The sequence below is a fragment of the Pelecanus crispus genome, chromosome 18 (genome assembly GCF_030463565.1).
Source record: "Pelecanus crispus isolate bPelCri1 chromosome 18, bPelCri1.pri, whole genome shotgun sequence".
NCBI lineage: Eukaryota > Metazoa > Chordata > Aves > Pelecaniformes > Pelecanidae > Pelecanus > Pelecanus crispus.
In genome coordinates, this window is record NC_134660.1 from 412616 (window position 1) to 425286 (window position 12671).

The 12671-nt window shown below is 71.7% G+C and overlaps 3 protein-coding genes across 3 annotated transcripts; all 3 read right to left on the bottom strand.

Moving 5' to 3' along the window:
- Positions 1–1200: 1200 nt before the first annotated feature.
- TMUB2 (transmembrane and ubiquitin like domain containing 2) lies at positions 1201–2764 on the bottom strand. The gene is made up of 2 exons (XM_075722861.1): positions 1952–2764; positions 1201–1579 (listed from the first exon to the last, which is right to left on the bottom strand). Exons 1-2 carry the CDS (start codon positions 2491–2493, stop codon positions 1225–1227), a joined length of 897 nt encoding a protein of 298 aa, XP_075578976.1. The 5' UTR covers positions 2494–2764; the 3' UTR covers positions 1201–1224.
- A 1359-nt stretch (positions 2765–4123) lies between these two features.
- ASB16 (ankyrin repeat and SOCS box containing 16) lies at positions 4124–6988 on the bottom strand. Its single transcript, XM_075722959.1, is given in 10 exon segments — positions 4124–4174; positions 4176–4199; positions 4201–4311; positions 4404–4451; positions 4453–4518; positions 4605–4807; positions 4810–5096; positions 6088–6233; positions 6235–6356; positions 6679–6988. Coding segments are annotated over 10 exon segments (1368 nt in total).
- A 661-nt stretch (positions 6989–7649) lies between these two features.
- On the bottom strand, positions 7650–12227 carry HROB (homologous recombination factor with OB-fold). The gene is given in 11 exon segments (XM_075723002.1): positions 7650–7732; positions 7929–8112; positions 8282–8404; positions 8620–8705; positions 8793–8901; positions 9090–9230; positions 9423–9506; positions 9624–10010; positions 10012–10533; positions 10785–10835; positions 12150–12227. Coding segments are annotated over 11 exon segments (1839 nt in total). The 3' UTR covers positions 7650–7658.
- Between the last annotated feature and the right edge of the window lie 444 nt (positions 12228–12671).

Below are 12671 nucleotides of genomic sequence, written 5' to 3' on the forward strand. Positions count from 1 at the left end.
CCAAACCATGGACAGGGAGCCCCCAGCTGCATGGGGACCCCTATGCTCCCTCCCTGCTGTGGTCGGCAGTCACTCCCGGCACGGCTTCGGGGGGGCACTGGCCACCGGAGCATGCCGAGCTGGCCTTTGTGTGCCCCGGGGCTCGAGGACGGGGGGGGTCCAGGCACCCAGAAACACGGGGGACGACCCTGGGCCCCCAGCTCCAACCACCTGGGGCGGGCATGGTGACTGGATGGGACAGCCTGAGCCCCTCCGGCTGTGGGAGAGGGGCCGCAATTTGGGGTCCAAGGGTCGTAATGGGGCTGGGGGGTGGCTTGGAAGTGCCCTGCCCCCTGGTCCGTGTCCTCGCCCACGTGCCAGCGCCGGCAGCTGCTTGGAGCCCTCCCGGGCTTGAGATTTGTATTTTTGCGCACGTACTCCATCCCATACGGGTAGTTGAGCCGTTGTAAGGTCTGTGTGTCCCATTAGTGGGTTGTGGCTGCCCCTGTAAATAAAACTGCATCTTGACTTGGTATCTCCGGCTCGTGGCTGCTGTGCGGCACCAGGAACTGCTTAATTACACGCATTTAATTAAGCAGGGCTATCACAACCCGCCCCCTGCTCCTCTCCCAGCCTGGCTGCCACCGCTCCATTTACCGAAAGCCACTTGCAGGGCTCTCTGCGGTTTTGCCGGCAGCCACCCCTTGGGCAGGAAGGCAAGCGCTCGGGCTGACTTTACACCTTTTATTTGCTTTAAAAAGTCTCTGGGAGGAAGTCGCAGCCCGTTCCGGCGTGGGGCCCTGGGCTCGCACCCAACTCACTGTTCACTGTGGCCAAGCTCCTGCCCCAGAGAAGGGGACGGGGCAGGATGCGTGCGGGGTGCGACGCTGCCCTGAGCGCGCACGGGAGCGAGCCCCAGCGCGCAAAGCCGGCACGCCTGCCGGAGAGGAGCGGAAGGCAGGAACAGAACCCGGCTGAGTGAGAAAGGATCACGCCTGCCTGGCTCTCCTCCCCAGAGCTGTGCTCGAGGCCGGGAGGGAGGAGGACAGCATCTGGGGGGGCACAGCCCCTTCTGGGGGGGGGGGGACGGGGACGACAAACCCGGCACCAAGACTGGGAAGAATGCACCAAGCTGCCGCCATGCCAGCTCCAGTCACCGTAACACTGCAGTGGAGAAAGCAGCGCCCGCCTGAGCGCCGTGCTCCACAGGGACAGGGGAAGCTGTGGCACCTCCCAGTCGCATCCCTACTGTCCGTACATCCCAAACACCAGGAAGCTGAACAGGACAGTGACACTGATCAAGGAGACGGTGGCCGGGGCAGTGAAGAGCTGCCGGTAGTTGATGCGGAGATACCAGATGACTGCCAGCACCACCATGACAGCAGGGACCATCAGGTTCCCCATGCCGAGGGGGAGGCTGCCAGCATCAGGCGCGGCAGCGCTGGTGTCGGGCAGGGCGGCATCGGCGCTCTGGGAGCGGTAGCAGTGGATGACGCAGTTGTCCGTGATGTGGAGTGAGCGCAGCGTCCGCCCCTGGTCCTGCAGCAGCTGCCCGCGATAGATGAACTTCATCTGGCTCTCCTGGCCCGGGAAATACTTGCTGCAGGAGGGAAGAGGGCAGAGATGGGGCTCACGGACGCACCTGAAGTGACATGGGGCTGGGGGAGCCCCCCCCATCATAAAATTGAGGAGGGTGCTGGCTTGGGGGGACAGTGACGGCACTGCCACCACGTGCCGTCCTGTCTTTAAACTCATCATTTTAAAATTGGCACCTCCTCGTTATTGTTGGAGGGATCCCTCGGCAAAGCACAGGGGTAGCAGCGCAGCGAGCACGGATGAAAACCCTCCACGGTTCTCAGGCAGAAGGGTGGGGAGGGGGCTGTTTGTACGAGGGGGGGGGGCACAAGAGCCATGGGGAGGGGTTTGCAAGCAGGCAGCGCTCCCTCGTGTCGCCCGCTCCCTTGGGACTTACCTCTTGAGGCCCCCCACGGTGTCCTCAGGCCGGACCACGGCCACCTCCTCTGTGTCATTGAGGAATTTGAGCCGGATCTTGATGAGGCCAGAGCACAGGTCGCTCCCCGCCGGGGCGGGCGGCCCCCCCTGGCCCCCCGGGGTGCTGGGCTCAGCGGCTGAGGTCCGTTTGGGCGAGCTCCGGATGTCCAGCAGCCGCTCCAGGCCGGGGTCAGCGGGGCTGCCACTGTCCCCCTGCTCTGCTGCCGGCCCTGACGCCGCTCCCCCTTCCTCTTCTGTTTTCTCCTCCGGGTTTTCAGGGACCCTGGGGGGCTCCAGGGCTTCGGCCGCCCCAGCCGTCCCCACGTACCGCTCCACACGGCTGAGCTGGATGACAGCCGTGTCCCCCGCTGCGACGATCGTTCCCAAAAGCTGGTTGCTGCTGTCAGCGACGTAGGTGGACAGCCACGCCAGGACCAGAGCCAGGACCAGCACGACGACACCGGCCACCACTGTCACCTCGTCCCCCACCCCTCGGATGAAGGTGGCAGTGGGGGGCTCCATCTCGGGAGCCGGGGTTCCCCCTCAGCCCGGCAGCTTTTTTTCTGGCTCGACTCCGCCACGAAGCCCCAGCACCGGGCGCGAACTGGCCGTGCGGTGGCAGCGGGGACCCCGGGGCTGCTTCGTGGTCACGTTCGGCCTTAAATCCCGCTGCTGCTCCAGCGGCGCGAGGAGCTGGAGGGAAGGGAGGTTGCTTTACTGCAGACGCTTCCTTTTTGTTACCGGGATACGAAACGGGCGAGAGCTGGGGCCAGGGCCATGCCCGCGGGGCAGCTCCGAGCCAGGCAGGGGAGGCGGCAGCCCTTCGGCGAGCGCGGGGTTTCTTTTAGGAGCCCCCGGCCCCGCGGGGAGGGCGATGCTGTCGCTTCCCACGCACCAGCTGGGAACGCGGGGCCTGGGATTACAGCGGGAGCTGGGACCGGCCCGGGCAGGAAGGAACCGGCGGAGGGTCCCGGCTCCCCAAGCCCCTCGGCGCCCAGCCAGGGTCACGGCGTCCCCGAGCAGCGGCCCCGCTCCTGGGGGGGGGGGGGGGGGGGGGGGGGCAGAGCCAGGGCCGCCAGCGGGGCGAGGAGCCCGGGCAGCGCCGGTCAGAGCCTCCCCGGTTCCTTCTGCAGCGGCGCCCGGCCCGGGACGGGGCAAACCCGGCGGGACGCGGCGGGCCCAGCTGGGGAGCGTTAAAGCCCCGGGAGGGGGCGGGGGGGGCCGGGCCGAGCAGGGGCAGCGGCGCGGGTCGGGGCAGGTCAGTGCGGGGGGTCCGGGGCGGGGCCCGGTGAGGCCCAGCGGTCCCGGGGGTCCCTGACGGGCCCGGGGGGTCCCGGGGGTCCCGCCCAGCCCCGCCCCGCCCGCACTCACCGCGTCCCGCCACCGCCCACGCGCCGGAAGCGCCACGTCACAGCGCCGCCGCCGGGGGAGGCGGGGGGGGGGGAGAGGGCCGCGGGCGCGTACGTATTGCGTCACGGCCGTGCCGCCACGCCACGCCCACTAGGCGTGGCCCGGCGCGCGCTGATGGCGTGAGGAGGCGGGAGGGCGGAGCGCCCGGGCTGGGAGGAAGGGGGCGTGGTCTCGCGGAGGGGCGGTGAGCGGTGGGCGGGGCCACGGCGGGGACGGCGTGGGGCGGGGCGTCGGGTGCCGCGCGTGCCCCGGGGCCTGGCTCCGCCCCCGGGCCCAGACCGGGCCCGCAGCGCGCTGGGAGCGGATCCGCACCGTCCCCCGGGGCCCCGCACCGCCCCCCGGGCCCCGCACCGCCCCCCGGGCCTCTCACCGCCCCCCGGGCCCCGCACCGCCCCCCGGGCCTCTCACCGCCCCCCGGGGCCCCGTACCGCCCCCCGGGCCTCTCACCGCCCCCCGGGCCTCTCACCGCCCCCCGGGGCCCCGTACCGCCCCCCCGGGCCCCGCACCGCCCCCCCGGGCCCCGCACCGCCCCCCGGGGCCCCGCACCGACCCCCGGGCCTCTCACCGCCCCCCGGGGCCCCGTACCGCCCCCCCGGGCCCTGCCCCCCCCCGGCCCCGTCCCGGCCGCTGCGGGGCCGTTGCCCCGCCTGTCCCCGCGGGAAGGAGACGCCGCGGGAGCCGCCTCTGCCGCGTCCTTTATTGAGCGCGGGGCGCTTGGGGCACACGGGGCGGGGGGCCGCGCTCAGGAGATGAGCCCCTGCGGCGGCAGCTGCAGGTAGCGGCGCAGGGGGGGGCGGCAGGGCCAGCTGGGGGACGGCGGGCGTGGCAGCGGGCGCCCAGGTGCCGCCGGACGGCGCAGCGGGCCAGGTGCTGCAGCCGCCGCGGTTGGCCCGCCATGCGCACCGCCGAGGCGTAGAAATCCCGGTGCTCCTGGAGAGGGGACGGGGCGGAGGCAGGGGTGAGCGAGCGGGGGGGGGGGGGGGCGGGGGGGGCCCGCGCCGGGGCACCCCGCACCCCCTTACCTCCCACAGCTCCGGGGGCACGGCCCCCACCCAGCTCTCGGCGGCGGGGGATGCGGTCGTAGGCGTTGAGGACCACCTCCAGCGCCGGCGGGTGGCGGCAGCAGAACCTGAGCATCTGCGGGCAGAGGCACGTCGCCGACAGCGGACACCGCCACCGCGCCCCCCTCCCCCTCGCCCCCCGGCACCCCCCCGGTCGCCCACCTTGGGGTGGACGGGGCCGGCGCCGTGGTCGAGGAGGAGCGCGATGGTTTCCTCGGGCCGCTGGTGCCGGTGCTCCTCGACGGCGTGGAGGGCGCAGTCCAAGGGGGTGTAGCCGGCGCAGTTGCGGGCGGTGGCGTCGGCGCCGTGGCGCAGCAGCAGCCGCGCCAGCCGGGGCTGCCCGTTGCCGCAGGCGTTGTGCAGCGCGTGTGGTCCTTGCGGCCCGCGGCCCGGGGGTCAGCGCCGGCCGCCAGCAGCCGCTCGGCCACCCGGTAGTAGCGCTCGGCGGCCTCGGGGCGCTCGGCGGCGGCGCAGGCGGCGTTCAGGGGGGTCTCGCCCTGGCGGCTGCGGCGGGCGGGGTCGGCGCCGTGGCGCAGGTACAGCTCCACGTGGGCCACGAGCCCCTGCCGCGCCGCCACGTGCAGCGGCGTCACCTGCCGGTCCCGCGTCCCCAGGTTCACCCGCGCGCCGTGCGCCAGCAGCAGCTCCGCGCACCTGGGGGGGCACAGGGGTGAGCCGGGGCTGGGGACCCCCCCCCCCGGGGACCCCTGCCACCCCCGGGACCCCACACACGGGTGAGCCGGGGCTGGGGACGCCCGGGGACCCCACTCACGGGTGAGCCGGGCTGGGGACCCCCCACCCGGGACCCCCCCCACAGGTGAGCCGGGGGCTGGGGACTCCCTCCCCCCCCCCCCCGGGACCCCTGCCACCTCCGGGACCCCACTCACGGGTGAGCCGGGCTGGGGACCCCCCACCCGGGACCCCGCACACGGGTGAGCCGGGGCTGGGGACCCCCCCACCCGGGACCCCGCACACGGGTGAGCCAGGGCTGGAGACCCTCCCCCCCGGGACCCCCCCCACAGGTGAGCCGGGGCTGGGGACTCCCTCCCCCCCCCCTCCCCCCCCGGGACCCCTGCCACCCCCGGGACCCCCCCGGACCGCGGGGACACGGGGGCTGCAGCGCGGGGTTGCGAAGGTTGGGGCCCACAGGGAGCCCCGGGCCCTGGAAGGGCGGGGGCTTGGCTTTGGGGGGCGGGGCTTGTCCCGGGGTGAGGGTGGGGCTTGGCTTGGGGGCGGGGCTCGTCCCGGGGTGAGGGCGGGGCTTATCCCTAGGGGTTTGTAGGTGGGGGTGTGGTTTGGGTGGGAGGTGGAGCCTAGCATGCAGATGGAGCTGCCTGTGTGGGCGGGGCTCAGGCTGTGGGTGGAGCTTTGCCGGCAGGTGCCGGTGGAAGGGATTGGGGTGTGTGGGCGGGGTTGGTATGCAGATGAGGATGTGGGAGGTGCTTGGCGTGTGGGCGGAGTTTGACATGCAGATGAGGGTGTAGGAGGGGCTTGATATGCAGATGAGGATGTGGGCGGGGTTTGGTATGCAGAGGGCGGTGTGGGAGGGGCTTGGCATGCAGATGAGGGTGGAGCCGCCGTGCGGGTTGGCTGGGGCGCGGGGGCGGGGCTCCGCATGCAGATGAGGCGCGGGGGCGGGGCCTACGCGAGGCTGTCGGGCGCGGCGCAGAGGTGCAGCGGGGCCGAGCCCCCCGCGCTCAGCACGTCGGGGTCGGCCCCGAAGGCCAGGAGCAGGCGGGCGCAGTCGGGGCGGGGGGCGGCCACGCTGTCGTGCAGGGGGGCCTGGCCCCCCCACCACCGCGTCCACCTCCGCCCCCCGCAGCAGCAGGTGCCGGGCGCAGTCGCCGTAGCCCCGGCCGGCGGCGATGCGCAGCGCCGAGGTCTGCTGCCGGCGGGGGCTCAGCACCCACAGCCCTGCCGGAGGGGGAGGCGTCAGCGGGGGCACCCGTGGGGGCTGCCCGGCCCCCCCGTACCCCCACCCAGGGAGCTGGTGGTGAGCCCCGACATCCCCCCCCCCCGCCCCCCCAGCCGGGAAAAGCCCGGGGGGGGGGGGGTAAACTGGGATCACCCCCCCCACCCCTTCCCAGGGCGCCCTCCCTGTCCCACCACCCCCAAATCCGAGCCGCCAGCCCTCCTCCCCCAGCCCCCTGAGGAACTGCATCCTCACCCTGGCTCCCCTTGCCCCCCCCCCCAGCTCCCCCCGTTATTTTGCAGGGACCCCCCCCCAGCCCCGTACCCTGCTCGGGCGACCACACCAGCTCCTCGCTGACCGTCTCCATGACCAGGTTTGCGGTGGTCTCGTCCTTGAAGATGCTCTTGATGCGCAGGAGGTCCCCGGTGTACAGGGCGTTGTGGATGGCGGGGTCCCGGCAGTACTGGGGCCGCCGGCGGGGGGTCAGGGGGGGCCGGGGGCTCGCTGGCAGGAACCGTCGTGTGGCCGATTCCCGAGCCAGGGCTCTCCGGCGATCCTCCTGCTCCTGCAGCTCCTGCTGGAGCCGCAGCGAGCGCAGGGCGGAGGAGGTGAAGGCGAAGGTTTCCTGGGCCATGGGAGGGCAGGGGGAGACTAGGGGGCCAGCGAGCTGCCTCCTGCGCCCGGGTGGGGGTTATAAATAGGGCTGTGCCCCACGCACAAATGCTGAATCAAGAGCTCAAGCCAGGCCGCCCTATAAATAACTCCCCCGGGGTGGTAAACAGAGTCACGTTGGCGCGGGGCTGCCAGGGAGTTGAACTTGCTGGTGGGTGCGAGAGGGGGATGGTCCCAAGGGGCTGGGACCCGGGTGCCCCCCAGGGCTTGGGCCGAGGGCGCACAGGAGCCCCGGGGGTAACAGCACCTCATGCCTAGGGGAGAAGAGGGAGAGCGGGGACCCCCCCAGGGGAAGGGTTTGGGGACACAGGGGCACGGCTGGCTGCGGCGGCAGAGGGGACGGCGACACACGAGCAGGCAGAGCGAGGCAGGGACAGAACAGCCCTTTAATGCAGGTTTGGGAGCTGAGAGGGGCTGGCCTGCCCAGAGGGGACAGGAGCTGAGGCCGTGCCCACCCCGGCCTCCCCGGGTCCCCCCAGCTCTCGGCTCCAGAACAAACATGACAAAGGAACAGGTGAGTGGCCGGTGCCTCGCCTGCTTGCTTGGCGTCCTCGCCGGGCCGCGGTTCGGCCCAGGTGGTGCCAGCAGTAGCCGTCTCCCCGGCCCCGCGGCTGTGCTGCCGCTCCCTGAGGTCAGCAGCAGTCAGCTTGGGCCGGAGCGGAGAAGAAATCCTCAGGCAGCTCTCCCAGGAGCCCATCCAGGTCATCTGCACAGGCGCAGGGAGGATGAAACACACGAGTTTTCCATGTGTATAGAGAAGGAATCAACTCCACGTACCAGGAACATGGCAGGACAAGACCCCCTTTGGCACTACAGGGGAGGGGAGACGCTGCCCAGCCCCAGGACCCGTTTTCCGTAGGACATAGAGCTTTTCCTCCCCACCCAGTGTGGGTCCAACTCACCCATGTCGCAGCTGTCAGCTCCCACTGGCTCTTCTTGCCCAGGCCCGGGGCTCTGCGGGTGCAGGGAGAAGCCCCCAGGAGACGGCTCCGTGCCTGTGCTCCACCGGCCCCGGTCCCCAGGGGCAGGAGCACCCCGGGGGGTCTGCGCGGGGTGGTCCCGGAGTAGCCCAGCCTGGGCCAGGACCTGCAAAACCCAGCAGGTTGTCGGGGGCCCACAGGAGGATTTATCTGTCCCTCCCAAGCCCCCCACTTCCTCCCCGGTTGCTCTCGAGGGTCCCCGCAGTCCAGACCCCCCGGTAATACCCTCGGGGGGTCCCAGCATCCCTGTGCCTCCAGGGCCAGCAGCACCTCACCTCCCGCTCTGCTGGCGATGGCTGCGAGAAGCTGCCCTCGGGCTCCGGCGGGTAGATCTTGAGCAGGTTGTTGGGGGTGACATTGAGGTAGTGGTTGCGGTGGGATGGGGAGAAGACGCCCACCTGCAAGGACAGAGCGGTGGGTCGGAGCCAGAGCTCCGGCTTCCGATGGCACCAGCGGCCACAGCCTGGGGAGGAGCTGGCCGGAGCTCCTTCTCCCGTTCCCATGGGATGTGAGCCCAGCAGCTGGGCACGGTGACCATGGGTTAGTGGCACCCGTGGCAGAAACGTCCCCAAACACGTTGCTGCTGCCAGAGATCTGCCTCTGCGTCTCCTACCTGCTTCAGGAGCAGCACCGAGCCAGGCCTGAGCTCGCTCTGTCTCTCTTCCAGCAGCAGGCGATGCACTGTGCCTTGCATCTCTCCTGCGGATGAGGACAGGACCTGTTAGCCATGGGGAGCGATGGCCGGGACCCCCAGCCCGACCCGGGCATGAGCGTGGCCACGCTTACCCGTTGGGTCCCTGAACACAGCACCGGCATCGATGTTGGTCCTGGACAGGGTCTTGATCATTACCGCCATGCTGGGGACCTTGTTCTTCGGGAGCTGCTTCAAGGCTGCCTGCACACGCCAACCCCCGTCACACCGACGTCCCCGAGGGCAGCCCCGCAGGACGTCTGCAGGCAGCCCAGCTCAGCCCACTCCCCAAATTGGTGCCTGGCCCTGGAAACAGCTCCAAGGGGCAAGGGCGAGAGCCGGGAAGCCAATTCTGCGGGGCCGGTGCCCTCACCTGGGGCCCCCCCCCTCACCTTCCGCAGCACCATGACCACGCTGTAGGTCCTGAGGAAGCAGCTAGGGTCCCTCTCATCCAGCCCCAGCTCTGTCTTCATGGCAAGCCAGGGGCCCTTGCCAAAATCCTCTTCCGTGGGCGGAGAGGAGCTGGGCAGTCCCTGGAGTCACAGGACAACAGCGGTCGCCACCCCGGAGCCGAGCCAGGGCTCAGCAGCCCCAACACAGCAAGGGGGAAGCCCTGGGGACCCCCTCCCCTTCCAGCATCGCCCTCTGCAAGCCCGCCCTCAGGGACTGCCCGCAGCAGCGGCACCAGGATTCACATCCAGCTCCACACCGGAGCAGGGGGTTACCTCTGTCCGCGGCTTTGCCACAGCCCCGTGAGCTGGAGTTTGGGGAGCAGAAATGAGGATGTCCTCCAGGAGCTTCCCAGCGTGCTTGCAGGAGAGAGACAGACGTCAGGGGAGGCTCCAAGGCTGCCCCAGGGTTTTGCATCTCTTCACCAGCTGCTCCCATCCCACCCCATCCCATCCCACCATTTCCCCTGCACTCACCTGCTGGGGCAGGATCCCGGCGGGCCCCGGGAACCGGCGGGTCTTCCCCTGTGGTGGGAGACGGGGGGCAGCCCCGGGCGCTTTGCTGGCCGCTGCCACCAGCTGCACGAGGTGGTTGGTGACCACTGGTGTCTGCAGGCTGCCCGGGGCCGGCCTGGGCGGTGGCCTCAGCGGGGGCTCCACGCAGCTCGCCAAGGCCGGCGCGTTGGCAGGGGGCAGCCGGGGCGGGGGGTAGCTCTGCCGGGGAGCCTGCGCCGTGGGGGTCCGGGGCATCTGCAGCCCCACAGAGGAGCTGCTCGCTCCTGGCTGGCACGGAGACGCTTGGAAAGGCCTCGGGGCCGGGCCCTGGGGAGCGGGGATGGAGCCCCGAGAGCCGCTCGGCTTTCCCAGGTGGGTGGGGGGGGCCGGGGGGGCAGGCACCGGCCGCACTGGGCCGCAGCACCAGCCTGGGAGCTGCCTGTGGGGCGGGCAGGGGGTCCTGCCTCTGCTCTGGCCCCCTGCAGCCGGGGGAGGCCAGCTCCTCGCCCACCCGCAGCTTCTTGGGGGCCGCCTGTTCCTGGGGGGTCTCCTGCCCCGTGCCCGTCCGGGGGGGGTGCTCCCACTGGCCTGGGGGTGGCCGGGCAGCACCAGACCCCGCCAGCAGCTCAGGGCCCTCCAGCTCCATGCAGGCGGCCAGGAAGAGCTCGTTGTCCAGCTCATCCTGGGGGGCTGCTGCCCTGGCTGGGGGTCCCTGGCAGCCCACGGGCTGCTCCCCCTGCCCAGCGAGGGGCCGCAGGCCGGGGGGTTTACCGGAGCGGTGACGGGGCTGGGGTGCCAGCGGGCGGAGGGGTTGCGGGGCTGGGGACGGCACACTGGGAGGGAGCGGGACCACGAACTGGTTCTCTGCGTCCTCCACGGCGGAGAGGAAATCCTGCAGGAGGAGAAGGCGCCGGGCAGCCAAGCGGCCCTGGCCCCCCGTGTCCCCCCGCAGAGCCACCCACGGGCGACCAGGCCCCCGCCCTGACAGCCCCTGGGGGTCAAAGCCAGGGGCAAGGACCCTCTTAATGACCTACGGCCGCTTAACGAGCCACCACCCCCGCGCCCACCAGCCGAGGCCCCCCCGTGGGCAGCTCGGGGGGCCGGGCGGTGCCGGTGCCCCCACGGCCGGTGCCCCCCCCTCACCTCGTCCGCCAGGTCCCCGTCGGCCCCGAACAGCTTCTGGAGGGGGCAGGCCTGCGGGAGGGGGCAAAGCGGGGGGGTCGGTCATGGGGTGCCCCCTGCCCTGCGGGGACCCCAGAGCCGCCCTGTCCCCCAGCAGCGGCCCGGGGGGCTCCCGCAGGGACACCCCGCACCCCCACGGCCGGGCCCCCCCCCGCGGGGAGCGAGGGGCCCCCAGGGCCCCATGGCGGAGGCCCTGCCCCCCGCGGGGACCCCAGGCCTCCCCCCGGGCCGGGCCCACCCCACGGGGACCCCAAACCTCTTCAAGGGGACCCCAAACCTGCCCCCCCCCCCTCCCCACCACGGCCGGGCCCCCCCTCCGGCCCCGCTCCCGTTACCATGGCAGCGGCGCGGGCCAGGCCCCGAGGCGGAAGTGGGCGGGGCCGGGCCGCGAACCCGCGGGCGGGAGCGGCGCCTTTAAGAGCCTCGCGCCGCCTGTCGGCGGGCAGGGGCGCGGCCGCGCCTCTTAAAGGGGAGGTGGCGGCGCCGCCGCCCCGCGCCCCCCCCCCCCCGCCCGTCTGTCTGTCCGTCCGTCCCTCCCGGTGCCGCCTCCCAGCGCTCGCCCGCCCCTCGGGCACCCAGGCGTGCGTGTGTCCGCGCGTGCCCCGTGTGCACACGCGTGTGCCCCGCGCCGCCCCCCGCGGCCCGGCGTGGTTCACCCCCGCACGGCCCCGCGTGGGCCGCACACGCAGCGCGGCGGCGACCTGCCCCTCCCCCCCCGCCCCGGCTGGCACACGCGTGTCTTGCACGCACGCGTGTGCACGCGTGCGAGGGCGCGCCAGCCCCTCGTGCATGCGCGCGCACGCGTGCTGCCCGCCGGCGGCCTGCGTGCTCACGCGCGTGCGCAGCTGCGTGCCGGCCCATCGCACGTGCGCGCGTGTGCACGTGCAGCTGCACGCAGGCCGTTGTGCAGGGCACGCGCGTGCCGGTGCACACCCACTCCTCGTAGATGCGCGCGCGGGGTTGTCTGCCAGCCTGTTGCGCACGCGCATTCATGCACGCGTATTTGCGCGCTCACATGCAAGAGCAATGGCACACCCGCCTCTTGTGCGTGCACACACGCGTGTGCGGCTGCACGCAAGCCTGCAGTACACGCGTGTGCTGAGTGTGCTACCCTGTCACGCACGCGCACGTGTGCCGTTGCGTGCTAAGCCGTCACATATCTGTGCTGTTGCACACCAACCCACGGCAGGCACGCTCATATGCTGTCACACATGCATCCTGTCACGCAGCAGCCTGTGGTACACGCGCACACGTGTTGTCAGACAGCAGCCTATGCTGCACACACACTCGCGTGTGCTATTGCACATGGGCTTATCACACACTCACACATATGTCATTGCACGCTAGCCCGTGGCGCACGCTCACACGTGTGGTATGGCATGTCAGCCCATACCTTACGTACATGCTCACACACGCATGTCGTCGCTAGCACATGGCACACGCTCACACGTGTGCTATCGTGCGTCAGCCCGTAGCTTACATGCGTGCTTACACATGCATGTTGTCGCTAGCACATAGCACATCCTCATACATGTGCTATTGCACGTCAGCCCGTAGCTTACATACATGCTCACACACGCGTGTCATCGCTAGCACATGGCACACGCTCACACACGCGTGTCATCGCTAGCACACGGCACACGCTCGCACGCGCTCACGCCAGTGCCCGTGCACGCCCGTTGCACGCTCACACGCGGGTCAGTGCTCTGGGCTGCGGCGCGCGCCCTCGCGCACACGCGTGTGCCATTGCACGCCCCCCGGCCCCTTTAAGGCGCGGCCCCCCCCCCTCTCCCGCCGCGCCCCGCCCCCGGGGGAGGGGGAGGGGGGCGAGGCTATTTTTAGCGCAGG